This window comes from Dreissena polymorpha, chromosome 13 (genome assembly GCF_020536995.1).
Source record: "Dreissena polymorpha isolate Duluth1 chromosome 13, UMN_Dpol_1.0, whole genome shotgun sequence".
Lineage (NCBI taxonomy): Eukaryota > Metazoa > Mollusca > Bivalvia > Myida > Dreissenidae > Dreissena > Dreissena polymorpha.
In genome coordinates this window covers 1858546-1883898 of record NC_068367.1, presented here as the reverse complement: position 1 = coordinate 1883898, position 25353 = coordinate 1858546, and the positions used below count along the sequence as shown (strand labels likewise).

Below are 25353 nucleotides of genomic sequence, written 5' to 3'. Positions count from 1 at the left end.
AAAAGATTCGGTGTAGTTCTTGTTGTCTGAATGCCAATCGGTTTTCATAATTCTTAAAAAAATACTCAAACTGTAAACATTAGGGAGTGTTAATTGATAAAGGCATACCAAACGTTTTTTGAAACGTGTTCGATCAGATCATTATTTTCTTCAACAGGATATCTGTATCGAAGAGGACCATTTTTTGTCCATTTTGTAAATTGGTCAACATACATGTTTTGCTGTCTATATCGTTTCTTAATAAATGCCAATAAAAGCAATTAAAATTATTTTCATTTGCATGCTTGTTTCATTGGGTCTTTACTTGAGAAGCTTTTGTATATACATATACGTATATATATATACATATTAATATATTTATATTAGTATGTATGAATTATTTAGAAATATTTAGAAAATATTATATACTGGCCTGCATAGTTTGAATGAATGTCTAAATAACTGTAATTGTATATAACTGTATTTGATTATTGATTTGTATTATGTTATATGTGTTTATCTGTGTGTATAAATAGTTTGAAACGAAACAATACACATATATACACAACGTATTAGTGTTCTGATGTTGGTAGTAGCCTATGGTAAATTTTATAATCGGATACTGGAAACGATTATCCTGATACTTATTTAGGATACGATTCGAATCTCTAATCAAAGTATTATTGTAGGCTAGAGGAGCCGCTCTCTGTCAACGAATGTTGGTTTAAAAAAATAAATGTGAATAAAACATGTGCCCAGAGAATAAAAAAGAAACGCCAGAACCATTTCGTTTAAGCGGTCAGAAGACTGTTATTAAAGTTTATTTATGTATTAATGTGCTTCAATATCAGACAAATATGAACGGCATTTGAAGTATGGCTGTAAACAGTTATTATGAACAACAAATATTGCCTGACTACTTCAGGCAAAACCAATACTTGTTCAAAACGTAAAGTAAACACTGGACAAAAAGCGATGATAGCGAGAGGTGCCCAGCTATATTTTAACACAATCTCTACACCCAACTGGATAGTCACGCGTGAAAAGAACAACAACATGCTAATTGCTTTTAGAATATCTTGTACAATCGTAATCTGGTTTGAACAAACATTGCTATTAACCCATTTATGCCTAGCGTCTAGACAAATGCCTTGGCAAACAGCGTAGACCCAGATTTGACGCCGCATGATGCGGCGTCTCATCTGGGTCTACGCTGTTTGCATAATGAATTTCTGTGAGAAATATTCTAAATATAGAACAAATATGATAGACATCCCTAATTTTGCAAATAAATTGATCCAATTTAGAAGTATGGGAGAGTCCACTAGGCATAAATGGGTTAATTATTTATGGCATGATGCGGCGACAAAAATAGTGCTTAAGTGGTAGGTAGTTGTTAAAGAATAAACACAACTAGTACTGTATAGGAGTATTCATACTCAGTTTTAAGCAAATGGATATTCGATTTCCTTGGGTTTTATTAAGAACATGCATGATAAAAGTGGAATTCAACTAAGAATATTAATTATGGACTTCCAATGCCAAAGTTAAGATATCGTCGAAATGTGGCCACACAGGAAGCCATCAGAAACAGCTATCGTATGATCGCCAAACGTAATCTACCGACTTTATGTTAAATATCGTCTATTTAAGCCACATCTAAAGGAACTGTGTATACAAATATCACCAAAATATTGGAAGCTGAACTAAGAAGAAAACCAAACTTCATCCCCTTAACATGACGTAAATTAATAAGTAAAATATTGAAGAACTTTGTTACTTCTGATGAGCCTATGTTAAATTTAGGTGGTTTGAAACGCAAAGTTTGTAACATGATAAAAGGCGAAACAGCGACATTTTTAAGTACGTTCAGCGGACTCTCTCGCCAATGGTTTAATGGTCTGAGCTGGTGTTTATTTATTGAGAAAAACACAACGAGATTTGCTGTTTCAACAAAGGAACTGAAGTTTATTTCTAGGTCCATATATATAAGGTGTTATAGCCGTTTCTTTGAAATGACGTTATGAAACTGTTTCTAGACGGTCGGAAGCAAAGTCACACTTCTAATCATACTCTCCAGTTTATTAAAGAAGGGAATGTGAATTCTATTGACCATGAATAATGCATTCCGAAGTCTCTGGACGCTGCTCATATGGACTTATTATAGGGACGCTGCCCGGCTAGCGCAGTGGTTAGTATACTCGCTACTCACATAGCCGATCAGGATGTAATTCCCGTTCCCGACAGCCTGTGAATTTGGTTGGTGGTAACACAATACCGGACAAGAGGGCTTTCCTCCGAGTTCTCCGGCCCCCCCCCCCCCCCCACACACACACACACATACACACTCACACACAGCAAGAGACAACACCGAAATTAAAAATATTTTGGTAACAACGTCGTAACTAGAAATTGTGCCTAAAATTCGTCCCAACGTTCGTTAGTCTAGTAAAGTTAATTAGATACGAGTGCATGTGCACACACCGGGGCCAAACATAATGTAATACACATAATTTTTCATACACACACACGATACATGGGGAATCCATTAACGCCATCTACAGAATAACACGATAAGCTATGTTAAATGTCTTTAAAAAAAAACTTTTAAAGACGAGTAATGAAAACAGTATACAAATATTATAGCCAAGACTCTTAAATCGTGACCGATCAATTTTAAGATGATATACGCATGTAACGGATCTCATATTGAACAGTTACGTCGATAAAGGTACTTTGGCCATTCTTATTTTGCATCATTATTTTTTTTCAAATATAATCTGTGCGCCTCTCGTATTTATGCATACATAACTGTTATTGTTTATTTTGTGTAATTGGATTAAACAATTCATTAAGCGACTTTGACAAGCTTTTACTTTAAGCATTGACAAGCTTTTAATTTAAGCTTTTACAAGCTTTTACAGAGCGTGTTATATTTTCTTTATTGCGGTATGTTTGTATGTTGTAATAATTTAGTCAAATATAACTGAAAGTGTGTACTTGTTTCATTAGCTATAAATATAACACTGCTTCTACATCACACCAGCAGTGTCTCATCCATGCTTGACAGTGTGATTTAAATTTGTCGGAAGAAAACTGCGTTTAAATCAAACATTAACGTACGATATATTTCGATAGTGAAGAAATATACTCATAATAAGGCATGTGAAGACACATATGATGTGCACTCCCGTAGTATATTTTTTATCTTCTTACACTAATGTGTGGTTTGACACTGACAACACACATTTCATGCGGTGAATATGCAACTTATAAGTGAAAAAACCACAATAGCTAAACTTGTGTTTTTATTTTATTAATTTTTTTAGAAAAGTAAATTGCAAACTTTATTTCAAAGTCAGCGTTTACGCCGACTACATTTTAAAAAGATATTTCTTGTTCTATTTAGTCGTTTTCGGTTTTAGCGATTATAAAGCATTTTTGAGATTGTCTATAGTATACCTGTAGTAATTGGTGAATTCATGTCCAACGTTTTATAAATTGAGAACTGTGAATATAAACAAGCTTAACCTTCTACTATTTCGTTGTTAGCACCAGTAAATACAAAAAATCGCCGCTATCTGTTGAGAACAAAAGAACGTTTCCAAGAAACCCCCGCTGTAGAAGCATAAACGAGGTTACGAAACAGATCATTCGTGTTATATTTAATTGTTTGTTATATTCGGTTTTAGAGATTATGAAGCATTTTTGTTGTTGTCTATCGTATCCCTGATGTTATTGTTGAGCTCATTTTTTCAACGTTTTATAAATTGAGTATATAAACAAGCGTAACCTTATACAATTGCGTTGTTTTCCCGAATCTATTAATAGCTTCAGATTAACAAGCGTAACCTGATACTATTGCGTTGATATCACCCGTGCAATTGGACTATCCCTTGTTTATCAGCAGCCGTATCTATTAATAGCCTCAGATTATGAATGGGCTGAGCAGAAAATACTACGTAATGAAGACGCAGAAGAAAGTGGACTATTTTAATCATTCATAAACAGTCTTAATCATTCATAAACAATCTTTTCCTCAACATGTATAATACAATGATTGTTTATTGATTCTTTTCTATATATCAAGCTCCATTCGAAACTATTACATTTAACACGATATTCACATTATGTTTCCATTTGTGAATAAATATAGTTGGAGAACTCAAACCTGTTGCATAAATTATACAACTCTTTCTCGCGCGGATGTGGCAGGTAGTAGGCTCTCCGTAGATTAGCCGAACCGACTTAAAATTTTGAGTAACAACATGAGCTGGTCGCTACGCGACCAACTAAAAAACTGAATATGCTTGCTTGTTAAGTTATCAGCCCAATGTTCGAATATCAGGGGATATCACTGTTGTGTATTTAAGTTTGCGGTCGAGAGAGAATTAATTCCCTTTTTAAAATCTATAATACAATAATTTCAAAGAAGAACTTATTTCCACCAATAACCACAATAACTGAATATTTACAAACTAAGGCATCAGCTGCACCAGGAGACAAAACTAATTACACTCAATTTTCAACTGAGCAATTTTCGACACATCATATTACAAATAGACTACGGACAAACGCATGCAACAAACACATATAATTGTTAAAAACTATGTAATCTGCCTTAAACGATTAAGGCACAAACAATAATATCACATAATTTAAAAAGCTGACCTTTTTCTCACACAAAAACAACATAAGTTATCAACGCACAGGTATTTCAAAATTTGTGCAAACAGATTAAGACTATCAAGTATTTGCGGTTTAGTATGATAATTTTATAAGGACGGCAGTTTAGCTTAGTACATTTGTATATACTTTCCCGCCATCACAATACTGGATTGAATTATCTTGCAAACCGTCATTTATGATAATAATAATTTACTTCTCGTTAAATACAAAGAATCAAACAAATGATTAACCTTTTCTTAAATTGAAAACAACAACGGATAAATCGTCAATGCGGCGCATCTGAAGGGGAGACCATTCACGCAGTTCTGTGAATAATGGGATTAATAGCTGTACGCAAAGTGTCGTCCGATATAAGCCTGTGAAGTCCGCATAGTCTCACCTGGGACGACACTTTCCGCCGAAACTGGATTTTGGTTTAGATGAGACTTCATTAAAAGGAAAAAGTTTCATAAAAGAGGAAAGTGTCGCCCATGTTAAGCCTATTGGACTGCGCATGATTACCGGTATATGGGATGTACCTGACGCACAAGCATAAGCCCATGTATGCCTAGCGTCTAGAAAAAAGGCCTTGGCAAACAGCGTAGACCCAGATGAGCTGTTTGCTTAAAGGAATTTCTGTAAGATCCAATTTAGAAAAGTTGGAGAGTTCACTAGGCATAAATGGGTTAAGTTTTCCAGAATGACGTTCATTTTGTAAAATATAAGTGCAAAATTTCCAAAACACCATTGCTCCTTGACTAATGAAGTTTTTTCTGTTTCACTTTTTGTCAAATATTAAATATTCAAATTATCATAACATTATGTAACTTTGCTGGTTGTCTTTCCATTCTGAGCTTTCTCATCTTAATGGGATAAAACACGTAACGGGTTCGTCTTCTTGAAAATCTTTTATAATGAAACTGTCTCATAACTTTTCCCAGAAACTTAATTAGTTTAGCTCGCTTCAATCGACACTGGACCGTAACGTTACTCGCGTACTTTTTGTAGCGCGGCTGTTAAATGTTCGGACGTTCCGAATTGAAACAGTTACAATTATCGAGACATTTTTACTGTAATTATGCTTTCTTTAAACAGAAATATTACAGTTTCAAGTCACTGTTTTTTTCATGAGAGCATACAATAATGATGTTTAAGTTATTCGCCGCATCAGTAAACAGGTCACTTTGCATTCCATAATGGAAATAAAGAGCGGAATGTTCAAAACTTCCTAGTTGGAACAACTGACCAATGGAAAATGACGGTCAACGTCCGACATACAGCAAAACTGATAACAGGGGTGATATGACGTAGGAATACCTCGCGTTCCGATGTTGGCATGTTTTTAACATACAATATATTTAAACCTTCAGTGCCGTTTAGACCGAAACTTCAGAATGAGTCTGTGTTCTTATAGGATCGTAAACAATTTTGCCATCCGAGTTACCTCAACAATATAGCATTGCTTTTTTTAAATCTATTTAATCTCACTTAATTCAAACGTATGCAATCTTTAAATTGCACATAAATGGTATCAAATGAATGTGCTAAAATCTATGAAAAGATTAAACATCAGGGTAAATATACAAATGTTTGTATACAGCCAACTCAATATGTGTTTGAGATCAAAATAATGTCTTATTTTAATTGTTTCCTATGTATTTTTTCGTCTCGCGTGAAGGTATAGAAACTCAGATATAAATCCACCAATAAAAATACATGGCTCGTTTTCCAATATCATTCGTATACCTGTGGGTACCTAGTTATTCGTCAGGTTTAATAAACGTTGTTTTAAATACGATTTGCATCACTGCATGCGATTTGCATCGATCAATCGTGGGATTTGCATCACTCAATAATGGAAACAAATAATTGGCACACAGATTATTTTAATGACATTAACAATAAACATATGTATAATCATTTAAACTGATTATAACAAGCCAGATATGTACACATAGAAGAGTAAACATATAAAAGTAAAGCATAACACTCGTATTTCGTCCTGTCATAGACATTCTGTGTAAAGATACTACATATGTTTTTTTTATATCTTTTTACAAGAATGTTTAACGCCACTTGCCATCAACATATAATAATTTTGTATGTATAAATAATCATATCATTAACAATTTTCATAAACATAATTTCTCTTGATATGAAATAAAAGATTAAATATTAAATGTGTATTAAGTTTTATGGTTGTTTACTCTTAAAGCATTATGTCTGATGCCATATTTGTTTGATTATAACAAATTTATATATATTAACATAACATATAATAATAAAGTATCAATTATAATGCTTGCAAATTATTACATTAAATCTATAAAAAAAAAATTACAGATAATTGATAATGCATCAGCAGTTGGACATATTATGTTAACAATTAACACTAATTCCTTGGGTAAGAAGGAACACACTCTAAGCATATGAACAATCATATAAGTCAAATAAGAAAGTCATATCTAAAATGGAAAATTTAAATAAAACATTGACTTCTTTCATGTAAAAACATACCACCCAATGAATGAAATGAAAATACATAGAGTCATATACGTTTTATATCGTACTTTGCTCCGTTGTAAGACAAACATTTAAGTGCAACAATTAATAAAAATGGAAGTATTATATAAACGACCGTCTGAAACAAACAAGCATACTAAACACAACATACAATTAAACGGGAAAGGGTTAGTGGATTATATTGTAATCACTCAAGATAAAGGGGCAGCTTTATTAAGGTATGGGACACTTAATATATGTCTAAGTTATTTTATCCAATCTCAATCACATTGCGATAATTGTCTAATGGTCAACTTAATGAATGCTGTTTATTTTTGCAATGAGGAGTGTTTTTAAAGGCTTGAACTTTTCATAGTATAGTTATTTCATATTGTCTGCAGTCAGCATCTTCCTCATTCGAACATTCTTAGTTTGGCTTGGTACGGTTCCCTTGTCTCCATGTCATATGCCGTAAGATGAAGCTCCGTATCACCCAAAATGTACTCGACTGCGATGTCTCGTATCTCTGATGACTTCTTTATGGAAACATCAAGTGAAAAAAAAAACATCAAGTGATCCAATGGATCTGCAACCGTGTTCGTCAACGTACGTTGGTGAAGAATTAGTTTCATCGGCAGTGAATACTTCAACAGTTACTAACGTACTATTGGCGACTGTGTTTTTATATTTTTCAGTTACCTTTTGACCGATCCCAACAGTGGTACCGATGTCAATAAACTTACGAAAGCAATCGTCACATCTCTCGACACCGTCTTCGACATTGCGACGTTTTGGATCGTGTTTTCCTTGTATGAATTCAGGAAACACTTTCACCCCGTATGTGAATCTAAGAATACGAGCCGTAATGGTTTTCGGCTGTCGACCATATACGACGGGCCCCTGAACAACTGATATTCCAGCATCATTTGGTATCAAAATCGACAATCCGGCTTTGTTTTCGAACGCATTTTTAATCACGTCATGGACGAATGGCGACTCAGAAAAACCACCGACCATCAATATCATAGAAATTTTCTTTCCGCATGGTTGTTTTTCAAATATGCCCTTCATGTGAGCAACAATCTTATCAGTTGCCTTGCGAAAGCAACCTTTCAGAAGCTTTCAATCAAACTTTGCCTTATTGCTGACGAAGGTTATCTGCTTATCTTTTCCTGCCTTTTTGATGAGCTGCTTTAAATCTTTCTTCACATACTTTAGACAGGTCTCGTTCAAAGACACGGGCAGCTTCATGTTGATCGTGTCTTTTGTGCCGAGACCAATCTTTCTCTTCACTGCTTCGAACTCACGCATTAGTTCCAGGTAGTCATACTTTTGCTCCTTCATGAAGGCGGCCATGATGGGACCTCCAACAATGGAGCTGATCAGTTGGATGAATTCGCTGTCCACGAATGTTCCACCCCAGGGCCCTCCACTGGCTCGATGTACTTCTTTTAGGTTGCCGGCAGATACCTTCTCGTGAACAGTTATGTCCGCCGTTCCACCTACAGGAAAGGGAAACAGTTGTTTTTGTAAGTTAGCATGACTATAAATTAAGTAAATTTCATAAACTGGTTAAAGAAAAAAATCAATTCATTTTAAATGGTAAATTTAGATGAACAAAGTATCGTTTGGTCACGGCAAGTGGCATTGGATTAAACAAATCTTGATTTTTTATAGAATCTCTCAACTAAAATGAAAAGGCAGAAACTAAATAGTGGCATCAGTTATAGAGGTAACTATTGGTTGTATGACTTATACCGTAATGGTTGGCGATTGAAGTAAAGAAAGAAAGTAAAAGACCATAGTCCCGAACTGGAACTATTCTTAAAAGCATTTTGAACCCACTTAGATATTTATCCGCATATATTACCTCCGAGATCAACAATCATGTACATGGTTCCAGGCTTTGAGTCAGAGAAGCCTTTTTCTCCACACATGCTGAACTTTTCAACCGGAAGATACTGACAGAAAAGGGAAGCAGCCTCTGGTTCAAGGCATATTGTCAGATTTTCAGATGGAATGCCGGCCTGAATAAAAAAGTTCAACTTATAATAGTAATTGATCCAATTTGAAAAAATTTAAATTAGTATCGTTTCCCATGAACAATCGCATATTTATTTGCCTTGTAGAGAATGTGTGCACCCAATAATATCATGTCTTAAGTCTTGCTTAAGATGTTTAAACATAATAATATTTGTTAAATGATTACTCTCTTGGCAGCCTCTTGCATGAAACCTTTTGCCGTGTCGTCCCATATGGCGGGAACTGTAAGCAACCATTTGATTTCCGTTGGTTTGACACTGATGCTTTTGTCCTCTAGTAGTTTAAACAGATGACCTGTCAATGCTTCTATTGACCGACTGAACACTTTGACAGGCCCTATACAAAAAATAGGACTTGACGTTAGCAACGCCGCGTGCAGTTAGTGTTTAACACTTTTAAAATATTACATAAAAATAGCTGGCATGATAAGTAGAACAGGGAAATGCGAAATGGTATGTCATATCAAATTTGTATTAACCCATTCACTTTAAAGTATATTAACTTATTATTCAATTAGGCGTTCGCTAAGACCCAATTGTCATGATATAATATGCCAAAGGTATAACATGTTGCTGAAAACAAGGATATCAGTAAAACTGATGGATGCTCCCCAATGATGCTTTGTCGATATATGGTTTAATTGTGTGGAAAAAAGTGTGACCTTGAAAAAATCGATTAATAGTCTCAGTGACCTTGACCTTGACCCAGTGACCTCAAACCTCATCAAAAAGGTAGAGGTCCATGCAAGGTACCTACATCCCAAATATATAAGAGATCGATCAAATATTGAAGGCGCTATGAGAAACTGTAACCAAAGTGTGACCTTGAGAAAATCTATTATTAGCCTTGGTGACCTTGAACTTGACCCCAGTGACCTCAAACCTCATCCAAAGGTAGAGGTCCATACAAGGTACCTACATGCCAAATATGTAAGAGATCGGTAAAATATTGCAGGCGCTATGAGAAACTGTAACAAAATTGTTACCGAAAAATCTATTTTAGCCTCGATGACCTTGACCCAGTGACCTCAAACCTCATCAAAAGGTAGAGGTCCATGCAAGGTACCTACATGCCAAATATGCAAGAGAACGGTAAAATGTGGAAGGCGCTATGATATACTGTAACAAAATTGTGACAGAAAAATCTATTATTAGCCTCGGCGACCTTGACCTTGACCCCAGTGACCTCAAACCTCATCAAAAGGTCCATGCAAGGTACCTACATGCCAAATATGTAAGAGATTGGTAAAATATTGAATGCGCTATGAGAAACGGTAACAAAAGTGTGACGGAAGTAAGTTATGAACCCCAAACTGGCAACTATATGTTCCCCATATATATATATATATATATATATATATATATATATATATATATATATATATATATATATATATATATATATATATATATATATATATATAGGGAGCATAAAAATGTGCTTCATTTGATTTTAAGGACAACGAAAACATGTTTAAAACATGTCTTGGTTTGGATCAGATCTCCATACTCACACTGGAATCGTGGAGCCTCATTTTAAATCGTCGGAAGTAGTACCAGGTACGGTGGTCATTGTCCAAGCAAAGGTCCGCGTATTTGTCTTCTGCTTCATAACCAAAACAGTCTAGATCGCCGTTGTTATCTAACAGAAGACATGTCGGAGTTTTCATTGACGTCAGTTGTGTTCTACCGCCGTTCCATGCTTGGGGACTCATTATCTTAAGGGTAGGATTCTTTGAATCATAGTCTTGTGTAAGCTGGAACGCGTATCCGGAATAAGTCGTCCCGAAGTCTATTGCAGCCACAATGAAATGTTTGTCGCCCATTTTCCAAAATTGACATTGAATCTAAAAGGTAGACTTAAAGCAATATGCAAAAATATAACTGCAATACTAAGTTTGGTTTGCTATTTGCATAGTTCTATTTTGCGATTCCAATTCGATATATAGAACCGTTAAAAATAGCAAACACGTGTTCTTTGCCAAACATGCAATTGGTGATCGCCTCTTGCTAGATGACAAGTGATAACGGTTGACGTTCACGCCGGTAATGCGGATACTTTGATAACGGATGGCACTTCGATAACAGAGAACAACACAATTCGCTTTTGAATACTGTTATAGAAAGCATGTAATAATTAACAATTTCTGGACTAACGTAATTTAAAAACGAATCACCAAAAAATTGCTTCATTTTTCTTATCCCTTTGGAATTTCATGGCATTTTAAATTAAAGGGGCCTTTTCACGTTTCGGTAAATTGAAAAAAAAAGTTTCATATTCGCAAATTTTCGTTGTAGTTGTGATATTTGTGAGGAAACATTAATACTGAACATTTACCAAGCCCTAAAATATCCATTATATGCATCTTTTGACGATTTAAAAACCTGCAATTATAAAGCGTAGCAAAGCCAAACGATTGAATAATTTGGAGAGTTCTGTTGTTGTCGTTATATTTTGTGATACTACGAGGATTGCTTATATAAAGTATAAAATACGTAACCGAATGTATGAGCACGGATGGCCGAGTGGTCTAGGCGATAGAGTTTTACTCCAGGGTCAGTGGTTCGAGCCCAGGTGAGGGTTACTTTTTTCTTTCTTAAATTTTATCATTTTTGTACTGGAGCATTTTAGATCGAATGTTACATGTATCAATATAAAGCATTTAATGACAAACTTCAATACATGCCAAAATCTGTGAAACGGTCCATTTAAGACACGACATCTCGGTACTCTCGACGGTCTACACCATATCAGTGTGACAGATTTGTTAAAAGTCTCCATCATCCGACGTGTCAGTTATCAAAGTGTTTGCAACATCATGCATACCACTTTTTAAAACATGCCCTGTCTTCGTTCATATTTCATTTGACATTATTAAATTTCAGTATTTTAGCACAGGAATTAATCTACATTCTGGAATAGCAAACACCTTGGTAAGAATAGTAACAATATAAATAAACGCATTTCAAGTAGAAGATACAACTCGGATATCAGAGTGCCCAATTTGCCGAGAGTCTCCGTTATCCTAAGTGGCCTTTATCGGGAATCAAAGTGTCTACAAAATCATGCATACCTCTTATCAAAAGATACTATATCTTCGTTCATTTTTCATTGAGAACTATCAAAATTTAAGTATTTGAAGCACAGTTATTACTCTACATGCTAAAATAGCCACCACTGAATTGCAATATTTCTTAGTATTATTTTGTTGAAATAGGTACTGATCACCCAGTATATGCTGTTTTCCGAAAGAATTTTCTCATATTTGACAAAAATCAATAATTCTTCCTTGAAATTCTTCCTTTGATATCTTAAGATTTAAGAATAAATCCTTTAATACGCCTGAAATCGGTGCCAATATTTCACGTTGAGTGCTGCATAACCGTGACCAAGCATCATACAAAACGCTCTTTTATGCACTAGTTGACATTTAAAAAAAAATGTTCAAAAAAGTTATTTGAAAAAAATCACCACTAACCAGTGTGTTTCGATCCATTAACGTTCAATTGTGAACCCCACAAAGCCATGTGATCCTGCACCCTGTAATGGTTTCTGTAAGACAGGAACCCAACTCATAATTTAGCCTAGCCGGAAAAGCACTTTTTGTTCCGGTATTATCCATTTTGGTTAATCGCAGTGAATGTGGTAAGGGACGTGCATGACTATGTCTTTTTTAAGACAATGTGATCGACTTATGATGTAAAATCGGGCAAATTTTATAACGAAATATATTTTGTATTGTTATATTTTTGTTTTTAGAATTTGTATTGTGGATTTCATAAGTTTTGACGTGCAGCTATATATTTGTACCTCAAATAATGATATTTGAACAAGATTATTTTATTTAAATAAATATAAATAAGTAAAATCATTTTAGTATTGCCATCTCTGGCACTAAAACTAAGGTTTAGTGTTAAATGCTTTACAATTAAACAACTAGTTGATCGAAAAAAGAAAATAGTCTCTTATTTTGTATGTTTCCCAAGTATCGTTTAATCTCGTGCTGAAGGTATGGAAACAAAGATAAGATCCACCAATCATCAAAATTAAGGTCTCGTTTTAAATATTATTCGTAAATCATTGTGTACCATGTTTTCCGTCACTGTAAATAAGCATTGCATTTAATATGTGTCATGTCTAAATGCGACTTGAATTACGTAATGCGATTTGCATCATTCACTTGTGGGATTGCATCACTCACGAGTGCAATTTGCATCACTCACTAGTGGGATTTGCATCACTGACTAGTGGGATTTGCATCATTTACTATTGGGATTTGCATCATTCACTATTGGGATTTGCATCACTGACTAGTGGGATTTGCATCACTGACTAGTGGGATTTGAATCACTCACTAGTGGTATTTGCATCACTCACTAGTGGGATTTGCATCACTCACTAGTGGGATTTGCATCACTCACTAGTGGGATTTGCATCACTCAGTAGTGGGATTTGCATCACTCACTAGTGGGATTTGTATCACTCACTAGTGCCTTTTGCATCATTCACTTGTAGGATTTGCATCACTAACTAGTGCGATTTGCATCATTCAGTTGTGGGATTTGCATCACTGACTAGTGGGATTTGCATCACTCACTAGTGGGATTTGCATCACTCACTAGTTTGAACAAATAATCGGCAAATCAAGAGTTTATTTGAATGACACTAAAAATAAACAAATTTTATAATCATTTAAATTGATTGTAACAACAAATATGCACCAGATATGTACACATGCTGGGGTAAACACATCAAAGCCAAGTGTATTTCCTGAATTTCGACTAAAGTCATCAACTTTCTGTATAAAGATAGCATAGGCGTGTTATATCTATTTAGAAGGTACTAGTACGTCAATAGCCAATGTCCATCTACACATGATAACTTTTTTTCGTATAAATAATAATAAAATTCATATTTTAAATACACAAAACGATATGTAATAACAAATTAATGTGATAAAGTTTGTTGGTTGTTTACTTGCAAAGCCGTGTGTGTGATTACATTTTTTGTTGATTATCATAAAGGGTTTGTGACGATGTCAAGCTTTGTCATGCACGATTACTTTAAGGTTGTAATGCACAGTGCGAAATGGGCAAAATGCCATACGCGTCCAGCGTAACTCAAGACCAGTCTGTTCAGTCGCGCAATCTACCCGTTCCGTTATAAACTCTCGCGGGATCTCTCGGTATCATTAGCTGCTGACCAGTGTGGGCGAATGCGCAGGCTGGTCTGGTATAAGACCAATTTTTGCATGACGTGGCAATTATGTCGAAGGTAAATACAAGTCGCAATAATGCAATAATAACACAAGAAAAATCAGCAACATCACTAAGGTACAACGGAATTAAGCTTATAAATGAGTATAATTATACTATTAAATAAAATAGAAAAATAAATTCATTATTACAACACAATTATGAACTATAATATAAAATATAAAGATAAATTCTTGATTACTTCACAAATACATTATATTCCATAAAATCTTAAAAAATAAATTCTAAATACAAGTATGTTATACATAAAATCTAACATTCACAGATAATTGCAAAGTATGCAACTGTAACAGGAAGTATTATGCTCACATTAATTTCTTCTATAAAAAGGAACCAACTCTTAACATATACAACCTTTTTAGCGAATTAAAAAAAAACAAATGTAAAAACACAACAAAATAAAATAAAACAAAAACTGCTGTTCAACATACAACCCAATGAATACAATGAAAACACCTGTTATAGGCATATAGGTATATAGGCTTTCTAAGATAATGTGCATCGTTGAAACACAAACATTTGTGTGCACCAATCAATTAGAAGGTAAATACATTGTCTAAAAAGCATGCTAACAACAAAATACAATTACATGTATACAAGAAAGTGTTAGTCGAATATAATGACACCACTCTCGATAAAGGGCCACCCATTTTGGACGTATGGGTTACTAAATATATTACTTTAATCCAATCTCAAATACATTTAAAAAATGTGCTAATGTGTTACACAATGACTGCTGTTTGTTGTACAATTATACGTGTATTTTAACGGCTAACACTTTTAAAAGAATTCTTATATCCTAATGTCTGCAGTCTTGATCTTTTTTATTCGAACATTCTTAGATTGGCTTGGCAAGGTTCTTTGGTCTCTATGTCATACGCCGTCAGATGAAGCTCGGTATCACCAAAAATGTACTCGACTGCAATGTCTCGTATTTTTGGTGACTTTTTAATGGTAACGTCGAGTGACCCAATGGATCTGCAACCTGGTTCTTCAACATAAGTTGGTGAAGAATTAGTTTCATCGGCTATGAATACTTCAACAGTCACTGACGTACTATTGGCGACTGCGTTTTTATATTTTTCAGTAACCTTATGACCGATCTCCACAGTGGTACCGATGTCGATAAACTTAAAAAAGCAACCATCACATCTCTCGACACCGTCTAGGACCGTGTGACGTTTTGGATCGTGTTTTCCTTGTACGAATTCAGGAGAGACTTTCACCCCGTATGTGAATCTTAGAATACGAGACGTAATGGTTTTCGGCTGTCGACCATATACGACGGCTCCTTGAACAACTGATATTCCAGCATCATTTGGGATCAGAATCGACAACCCGGCTTTGTTTCCGAACGCATCTTTTATCACGTCATGGACGAATGGCGACTCAGAAAAACCACCGACCATCAGTATCATAGAAATTTTCTTTCCGCATGGTTCTTTTTCAAATATGCCTTTCATATGAGAAACAATCTTATCAGTTGCCTTGCGAAAGCAACCTTGCAGAAGCTTTGCATCAAACTTTGCCTTATCGCTGACGAAGGTTATCTGCTTATCTTTTCTTGCGTCTTTGATGAGCTGCTTTAAATCTTTCTTTACAACTTTTAGACAGGTCTCGTTCAAAGACACGGGTAGCTTCATGTTGATCGTGTCTTTCGTGCCGAGACCAATCTTCCTCTTGACTGCTTCGAATTCACGCATGAGTTCTAAGTAGTCATACTTTTGCTCCTTCATGAAGGCGGCCATAATGGGACCTCCTACAATAGAGCTGATCAGTTGGATGAACTCGCTGTCAACGAATGTCCCACCCCAGGGTCCTCCACTTGCTCGATGTACTTCTTTCAGGTTGCCGGCAGAAACCTTCTCGTGAACAGTTATGTCCGCCGTGCCACCTACAGGAAAGGGAAACAGTGTTTTGAACTTCACATGACTATACATTTAATGAAAAACTTAAAGTGTTTTTTAAGAGAGAAATAAATTTATTTTATCTTGTAAATTTTGAAGAATTTAACATCATTTTGGCCAATGCCGGTGGCTTTAAGTAAAACAATATTTTATATGTTTAAAGTTTAGCATTTAAAAGTAATATATAGGTATCAATTATAGACGGTACATTAATTGTTATGATTAATTTTGTAAAGGTTGGTGAACAAAGTGAAAGAAGCAAGTCACAGACTGGGATCCCAAATGAAAACAAGTCTTAAAAAGCATTTTGAAGCCACGAAGACATTCATCCGCATGTATTACCTCCGAGATCAACGATCATGTACGTGGTTCCAGGCTTTGAGTCAGAGAAACCTTTCTCTCCACACATGCTGAACTTCTCAACCGGAAGATACTGACAGAAAAGGGAAGCAGCCTCGGGCTCAAGGCATATTGTCAGATTTTCAGATGGAATGCCGGCCTGAATAAAAAAGGTGAACGTATTCAGGTAATGGATCACATTTAAATTAGTATAGTTTCAATTCGTCTTAACAATCGCACATTGTTTTGCTTTGAAGAGAATATGTGCACCCAATAATACTATGTCTTTAATCTTAGAGCAAAGGTATTTAGAACATAATAATATTTGATAAATGAATACTCTCTTGGCAGCTTCTCGCATGAAACCTTTTGCCGTGTCGTCCCATATGGCGGGAACTGTAAGCAACCATTTGATTTCAGTTGGTTTGACACTGATGCTTTTGTCCTCAAGAAGTTTAAACAGATGACCTGTCAGTGCTTCTATTGACCGACTGAACACTTTGATCGCTGGTAACCTACGACCAGACTCGTCGGCAATTTCGGTATGGGTACCCAGGCCCTAAGAAAAGTAATACATGACGTTAGCAATGCCACGTGTAGTTAGTGTTTAGCAATTTTCAAATATTACATAAAATGTAGCTGACTTGATAAATAGAACAGGGCATGCGAAATGGTATGTCAAATCAAATTTGCAGTAGTCCATTCACTGTAAAGTATATTATCTTATTATTCAATAAAGCGTTCGCTAAGACCCAATTGTCATGATACAAAGATATAATTTATTGCTAAACAATGAGCTTTATTTGATTTTAATGACAACAAAAACATGTTTAAAAACATTGGTCTTGCTTTGCATCAGAATTCCATTTTTGCATACTCACGCTGGAATCGTGGAGCCTCATTTTAAATCGTCGGAAGTAGTACCAGTTACCGTGGTCATTGTCCAAACAAAGGTCCGCGTATCTGTCTTCTGCTTCATAACCAAAACAGTCCAGATCGCCGTTGTTATCTAACAGAAGACATGTCGGAGTTTTCATTGACGTCAGTTGTGTTCTTCCGCCGTTCCAGGCTTGGGGACTCATTATCTTAAGGGTAGGATTCTTTGAGTCATAGTCTTGTGTAAGCTGGAACGCGTATCCGGAATAAGTCGTCCCGAAGTCTATTGCAGCCACAATGAAATGTGTGTCGCCCATTTTTCAAAATTTACATTGAATCTGAAAAGCAGACCTAAACAATTTGCAAAACTATACTTGTATTACTAATTTTTGTTTTCTATTTGCATAGTTCTGTTTGGCGATTGCATCTCGATATATAGAACGCCAAAAATAGCAAACACGTGTTCGTTGCCAAACATGCAAATTGTTGACCGCCTTTTACTAAATGACAAGTGATAACGGTTGACGTTCACAACGGTAATGCGGATACTTTGATTACGAATGGCACTTCAATAACAGAGAACAACAAACTTTGCTGTTGAATACTGTTATAGGAAAGCATGTAATAATAAACAATTGACGTAAATTAAAAACGAATCAACGAATAGTTGCTTAATTTGTCTTTTCCTTTTGGAATATGAGCATGATTTTTTTTCCTGGCATATTCAATTAAGACACTACATCTCGGCACTCTCGCCTGACAACAACATCTCAGCGTGCCATATTTGTTGAAGGTCTCCATTATCCGACGTGTCAGTTATCAAAGTGTTTGCAACATCATGCATACCACTTTTTAAAACATGCCCTGGCTACGTTCACATTTCATTTAACGTTATCAAATTTCAGTATTTTAGCACAGGAATTAATCTACATGCTAGAATAGCAAACACCTTGGTAATAAATAAACGCATTTGAAGTAGAAGATAAAACTCGGATTTCAGAGTGACCATTTTGCTGAGAGTCTCCGTTATCCTAAGTGCGCTTTATCGGGAATCGAAGTGTCAACAATATCATGCATACCGCGTATCAAACGATACTATATCTTTATCCATTTTTCATTGAGTACTATAAAAATTTAAGTATTTGAAGCACAGTAATTACTCTACATGCTGGAATAGCAACTGCTATATTGCACTATTTTTAAGTATTATTTTGTTGAAATAGGTACTGATCATCCAGTTCATGCTGTTTGCTGTAGGAATTTTCTCATAATTTGGCAAAAATATATAAATCTTCCTTGAATTTCTTCCTTCATAATACAAAAAGATAAACCATTTATGAACTAACCATGTACCGTGTCTCAACAACTAATATTAAGGATATACATTATTAAAATAGGAGGAACTTATATTTCGCGCGTGGCTTATGTTTTTCTCTGTTATCGAGGTGCCATCCGTTATCCAAGTATCCGAATTACTAGCGAGGTCAGGTTACAGAATCAACCGGGTTTTCAGGGGTCTACAAACGGACTGACAGAATGTTAACACACCGTTAACAGCTGTATTTTTTATTGTTAATACCTCGATAAAAAATATTTAGTGCATAAAAGACAGTTTTTCTTGCAGTTCGTGTCGATATCTTAAGATTTAAGAATAAATCCTATAATACGTCTGAAATCGGTGCCAAAATTTCACATTGCGCGCTGCATAACCGTGATCAAGCATCATACAAAACTGTCTTTTATGCACTAGTTGACAGTCTTAAGAATTTTTTTTAAGTTATTTGAAAAAAGCACTACTAACAAGTGTTTCGGTCCATTAACGTTCAATTGTGAACCCCACAAAGTCACACTGTAGTATACCGGTAAACAGTTCTGCTTTAATTTGTAACTGTATGTCATAATAAACACAAATGCATGAATATTACCGATTAACCCTAGATAATAAAATGCAAAATTAACCGTAATCATTTGAAATAATTCAAATTATACAAAATATATCGGAGGATAAAAAATCAACGTCACAATGAATGCCAGGCTGCCACAACCAGTTCACTAAGTGGTAACTTATATGACACCTTGCTCTTGCGGGTAGCTCGCAACTGGTCAAGAGCATCGATTGGGATATTATTTTTTTGATGCAATTGAAAGAGCTAAGTTGCTAACGTGCAAGCAGCTGGGACTAAAACCTCGAGTTTTGTATCCTTATACTTATAAACGGCAATATTATTATTATTATTTTAAATACCGTATTAGTCATGGATTTGCCCCTTTAACACAACTGGGATCACATGTCGAAACAATGTGGATAGTATTTGACACGCTTTAATTACCGATTGTCACAGCGATAGCATCTTACACGGGTGTCTCGGAATCGAATACCGGCGTGAGCAACTTTTTTTTCCTTGCTCAAGTTCGGTCCTTTCTAGTATATACATTGATTCGAATAAATGAATATTTATTGTGAGCTAATAATTTAAATCATAAACTCAATTTGTCGTACGATATTTTATAAGACAGGGTCCAGGTATTGTGGACCGATCCTTAAAGTGTACAACTAATGAAAGTAAATCATAACTCTCGAGCACTGAAGGAAAAAACCTAGCAAAATCCAACCATGGGTCCGCTCTTTCATTTATAACAGGGGCTTTTACTTTCGATTTTAAAACAAATAATTATGATTGCGACCATAATTTTACGACAACTTATTACATTTTTAAAACTCGAATAAGAATGAAGCAAATACAGACACATAAACGGAAAAGTGTATCGTGTTATAAGTCTAAAACTATGAAACCAAACATAACTAAATACCTGTTCTCTGTGTCTGACAATCGGCTATCTAAATAACCTTTAAGTACACTAAATAACTTCCTGTTTCGTGAACAAGGCTTCTTCAAAGAATAGATCTATAGTCCTAGGCATTGCATGTGATATTATACTTCCGCCTAGGAGGTTGCTTGTACCGTCAGTGCAGTTTGTTTTCTTTCTTTTGTATAATACAAATAGTTGCCTTACATGAAATAGTGTTTTTTACTACTTGTTGTTTATTTTATGTTTTCTGTGGTTTATATGGAGTGTCACTGATTTAAAAGCGATAACTAATCGTTTACATCAATAAAAATATCAATAATATTTACTGCTTCACTATGAAATGATTTAACATTTTTGGCGTCATAATGTCAATATTCCAGCAACATTGACCAGTTTGACTTAATAAAATGTAAATGACCGTGGGAAAAAGCATTTCATAAAGATATTTATTTACATTATCGTTTTTTATCCACTCGTGGTCATAGACAATCTTTTCTCTGATCACTCTTGAATTAAAGTCGATAATCTACAAAAACTAACTTATCTTTTAAAACATTTAATGGCATTTCCGATAATGATATCATTATGAATGAGAATGTTGTGTTTTTGCCCCATCAAGGATGCTTTTTATTTTCCTTTGCTTGCGTTTGTGGCGTTACATTGATCTGAAGTTCTTTAATGTATTTTGCAAATAAACATACCCAGCGGCAGATATTTAAAGCATTCGTATTTCGCTCTGTATCGTATTCTTAATTATATTACAGATACATTTCGGAAAAATGAATCTACCGGAACATCACACGGTTCCATTAGCCATTGTCTATTTTTATAAAAGTGATCAATTGCTTACAAAATTCATGATATTTCACAAGAAACACCACATAACATAAAGCGATGATTAAATGTTGGGTCACTGCCTTTAAACGGAAAATAGAAAATCAGTGGGTTTGAAGCTCGTGCATATTATTGGGGTATACTTACGTTCTACTCGTTTTACGAGTTTCAGGGGAGATTATCGTAGTGAGTTTGTTCAATCATATAAGCGAGAATTAACCCCCATTGTATTACTTAAATTAAATCAAGTGTGCCGTTATAGCATTCGTGACAGTTGTTTACTAAAATAAAAACAACCATTACGTTTGTTTTCAAGGAGGAAAAATAAACAAACACGAAATATCATCATTTTCAGCATTTTAACAATATTAAGAAACTAATAAAAGAAATTACGATCCGAGAACGCGAGATCACGATCCGAGATTGCGTGATTTAGATGCGAGGTTGTAAGAATATGGTTCGTTATATCTCTTATCTTTTTTGTATTAGCTACAAATGTGAGTTTGAAAACGAAATAAATGTATGTCTTCATTAAACATGTATTTTTCAGTACCATGGTTTGAGTATTAACCATCAAACAAGCCTTAACACCACAGTTGTCAGTAACTGTCATAAGTATACACTGATAAACCAGCTTACCCGGGAGAGTGTGCAGTTGTCAGTAACTGTCATAAGTATACACTGGTAAGCCAGCTTACCCGGGAGAGTATGCAGTTGTCAGCAACTGTCGTAAGTATACACTGGTAAGCCAGCTTACCCGGGAGAGTGTGCAGTTGTCAGTTACTGTGATAAGTATACACTGGTAAGCCAGCTTACCCGTGAGAGTATGCAGTTGTCAGTAACTGTCATAAGTATACACTGGTAAGCCAGCTTACCCGGGAGAGTGTGCAGTTGTCAGTTACTGTCATAAGTATACACTGGTAAGCAAGCTTACCCGGGAGAGTATGCAGTTGTCAGTAACTGTCATAAGTATACACTGGTAAGCCAGCTTATCCGGGAGAGTGTGCAGTTGTCAGTTACTGTCATAAGTATACACTGGTAAGCCAGCTTACCCGGGAGAGTATGCAGTTGTCAGTTACTGTCATAAGTATACACTGGTAAGCCAGCTTACCCGGGAGAGAGTGCAGTTGTCAGTTACTGTCATAAGTATACACTGGTAAACCAGCTTACCCGGGAGAGTGTGCAGTTGTCAGTTACTGTCATAAGTATACACTGGTAAGCCAGCTTACCCGGGAGAGAGTGCAGTTGTCAGTTACTGTCATAAGTATACACTGATAATCCAGCTTACCCGGGAGATTGTGCAGTTGTCAGTTACTGTCATAAGTATACACTGGTAAGCCAGCTTACCCGGGAGAGAGTGCAGTTGTCAGTTACTGTCATAAGTATACACTGATAAGCCAGTTTACCCGGGAGAGTGTGCAGTTGTCAGTTACTGTAATAAGTAAACACTGGTTAGCCAGCTTATCCGGGAAAGTGTGCAGTTGTCAGTTACTGTCATAAATATACACTGGTAAGCCAGCTTACCCGGGAGAGTGTGCAGTTGTCAGTTACTGTCATAAGTATACACTGGTAAGCCAGCTTACCCGGGAGAGTGTGCAGTTGTCAGTTACTGTCCTAAGTATACACTGGTAAGCCAGCTTACCCGGGAGAGTGTGCAGTTGTCAGTTACTGTCATAAGTATACACTGGTAAGCCAGCTTACCCGGGAGAATGTGCAGTTGTCAGTTACTGTCATAAGTATTCACTGGTAAGCCAGCTTACCCGGGAGAGTATGCAGTTGTCAGTAACTGTCATAAGTATACACTGGTAAGCCAGCTTACCCAGGGAGAGTGCAGTTGTCAGTTACTGTCATAAGTATACACTGGTAAGCCAGCTTACCCGGGAGAGAGGGCCGTTGTCAGTTACTGTCATAAATATACACTGGTAAGCCAGCTTACCCAGGAGAGAGTGCAGTTGTCAGTAACTGTCATAGTATACACTGGTAAGCCAGCTTACCCGGGAGAGAGTGCAGTTGTCAGTAACTGTCATAAGTATACACTGGTAAGCAAGCTTACCCGGGAGAGTGTGCAGTTGTCAGTTACTGTCATAGATATACACTGGTAAGCCAGCTTACCCGGGAGAGTATGCAGTTGTCAGTTACTGTCATAAGAATACACTGATAAGCCAGCTTACCCGGGAGAGTATGCAGTTGTCAGTAACTGTCGTAAGTATACACTGGTAAGCCAGCTTACCCGGGAGAGTATGCAGTTGTCAGTAACTGTCATAAGTATACACTGGTAAGCCAGCTTACTCGGGAGAGTGTGCAGTTGTCAGTAACTGTCATAAGTATACACTGGTAAGCCAGCTTACCCGAGAGAGTGTGCAAATGTCAGTAACTGTCATAAGTATACACTGGTAAGCCAGCTTACCCAAGAGATTGTGCAGTTGTCATTTACTGTCAGTCAAATAACAAGTATTTAATTAATAAATGGCATAATCTTCAAGACACAATTACATTTTTCCCCACGACGAAGTGAAGTTAATTTACGCAACAGCTTTCAAAACTACACTCGTTTCCTGTAGCGTATATTTGATAGATCGATGTCAACAAACTGTTTACCAAAGTAAGCGTTTATGCTCAATGCACCTTTTTTTCTTAAATTAGCGATGTATATTGGTAATTAATATAGCTATTATTTTAATATATGCTTTTGTTCTGTATTTTACAGAAATAAAAAATAGATTTGTTTTAAACAATCTTACATTATTCTTACCTCTCACAGGACATTGAGTACATAGAATAAATAGCGCGCAAAAAATAAAAGACAAGATAAGCGTTTTATTCGAGATCAGTACAGAGTACATAATCTTGAACGTAATGTGATTACATACAATAAATCAGTGGTCGCACTTAGTAAAATAATATACCGGGTAAATATGAAATAAATATCCTAAATGTAAATAACTCTAATTCTTAAAATTCTTAAATACAAAATCTCATAGGCCTGAGCGGCTCTTTATTTTATACCAGCCCGAGATTAACATATCTAGTTTACTGTATGTTCTTGAACTTTGACTAATATTCGGGTGACTAATATTCGGTTGACTTCAACATCGTTGACCTTGCTGCCCGCCTTTGTTAGCTAACAAAGTATTTTTCCAGGCTGAAACAGGAATATTTATATGTTTTCTCATATTATGTACTTGATAACCATTTAATATTCTTTTATTATTTGATTCCTTTTTATTAACAATGAAATAATTGTGTTTATTATAAAAATAAAATTAGTTATTGAAACACATTCATATAAACATAAAATAAATGTATATATGATTTTTTAAAGGATTAAAATTGACGAATTTGGAATAATGTCACAATATCATCATAACACGTATATTGTAGTGGTGATAAGATCACGCTTAATATTATCGAATCACACTGTCTATTCCGCAAGTTATCAACTCTGTAATGAGAAATGAATTTCAAATTGCTACCCCTTTTATGATTTGTTCATAATACGAGAGTCAGATAGGTCCGAACGAAACTAGCATAACATAAATAAAACAACCCTGTTGATAACGAAAACGGACATTTAGTGAATATAATAAGTGCATGTACGACCAAATATAAACATAAGTTCATGTAAAACACACTGTATTTAACAATTATAAAGACATATTAACAAAACACATTCGATTTCACAACATATGAAGCTATGACCACAATGTTATTCCCCCAATTGAAATCGGACAGTGACTCGCATTCATTGCACGGACTGTTTCCATTGCATGATTGGCGTCATTCGAAAATGGGTCTAAACCGGTTGGTCTGGTGCTACCCTGGCCAGAGGTGGCTTTAGATCTTTTTTCATATGACGCATTTTTCGAAATGAACAGAAAGAAGCGAGCAAAGTTGTAATGGTTATAAAACACGTGTTGTATATGCTACAAAACCATAGGCCATACTGGTCTGAGACATGTATGCAGCTACTGTGTTAAAACACGCGTTGTATATGCTATAAAACCATATGCCATACTGGTCTGAGACGTGTATGCAGCTACTGTGTTAAAACACGTGTTGTATATGCTATAAAACCATAGGCCATACTGGTGTGAGACGTGTATGCAGCTACTGTGTTA

The 25353-nt window shown here is 35.6% G+C and overlaps 2 protein-coding genes across 4 annotated transcripts in view; both read right to left on the bottom strand.

The window, feature by feature from the left end:
- The window catches only part of LOC127855871 (heat shock 70 kDa protein 12B-like), a 169146-nt gene extending 156428 nt beyond the window's left edge, over positions 1–12718 (bottom strand). Inside the window, exon 1 of the mRNA XM_052391762.1 lies at positions 12671–12718. Coding sequence (XP_052247722.1) covers positions 12671–12688 — 18 coding nt within the window. The 5' untranslated portion in view covers positions 12689–12718. The remainder of the gene's footprint in view (positions 1–12670) is intronic.
- A 516-nt stretch (positions 12719–13234) lies between these two features.
- Positions 13235–25353, bottom strand: part of LOC127856221 (heat shock 70 kDa protein 12A-like) — a 138404-nt gene continuing 126285 nt past the window's right edge. The window contains exons 2-6 of one of the 3 annotated variants that reach the window (XM_052392298.1): positions 20402–20435; positions 17596–17928; positions 17055–17273; positions 16718–16874; positions 13235–16362 (exon numbers count right to left, since the gene is read on the bottom strand). In XM_052392298.1, the coding sequence (XP_052248258.1) occupies positions 15293–16362; positions 16718–16874; positions 17055–17273; positions 17596–17907 (1758 nt within the window). In that variant the 5' untranslated portion in view covers positions 17908–17928; positions 20402–20435 and the 3' untranslated portion in view covers positions 13235–15292. Of the gene's footprint in view, positions 16363–16717; positions 16875–17054; positions 17274–17595; positions 17929–19920; positions 20131–20401; positions 20612–25353 lie in introns of those variants that run through there. The other 2 variants (XM_052392297.1, XM_052392299.1) reach the window with 2 other exon arrangements.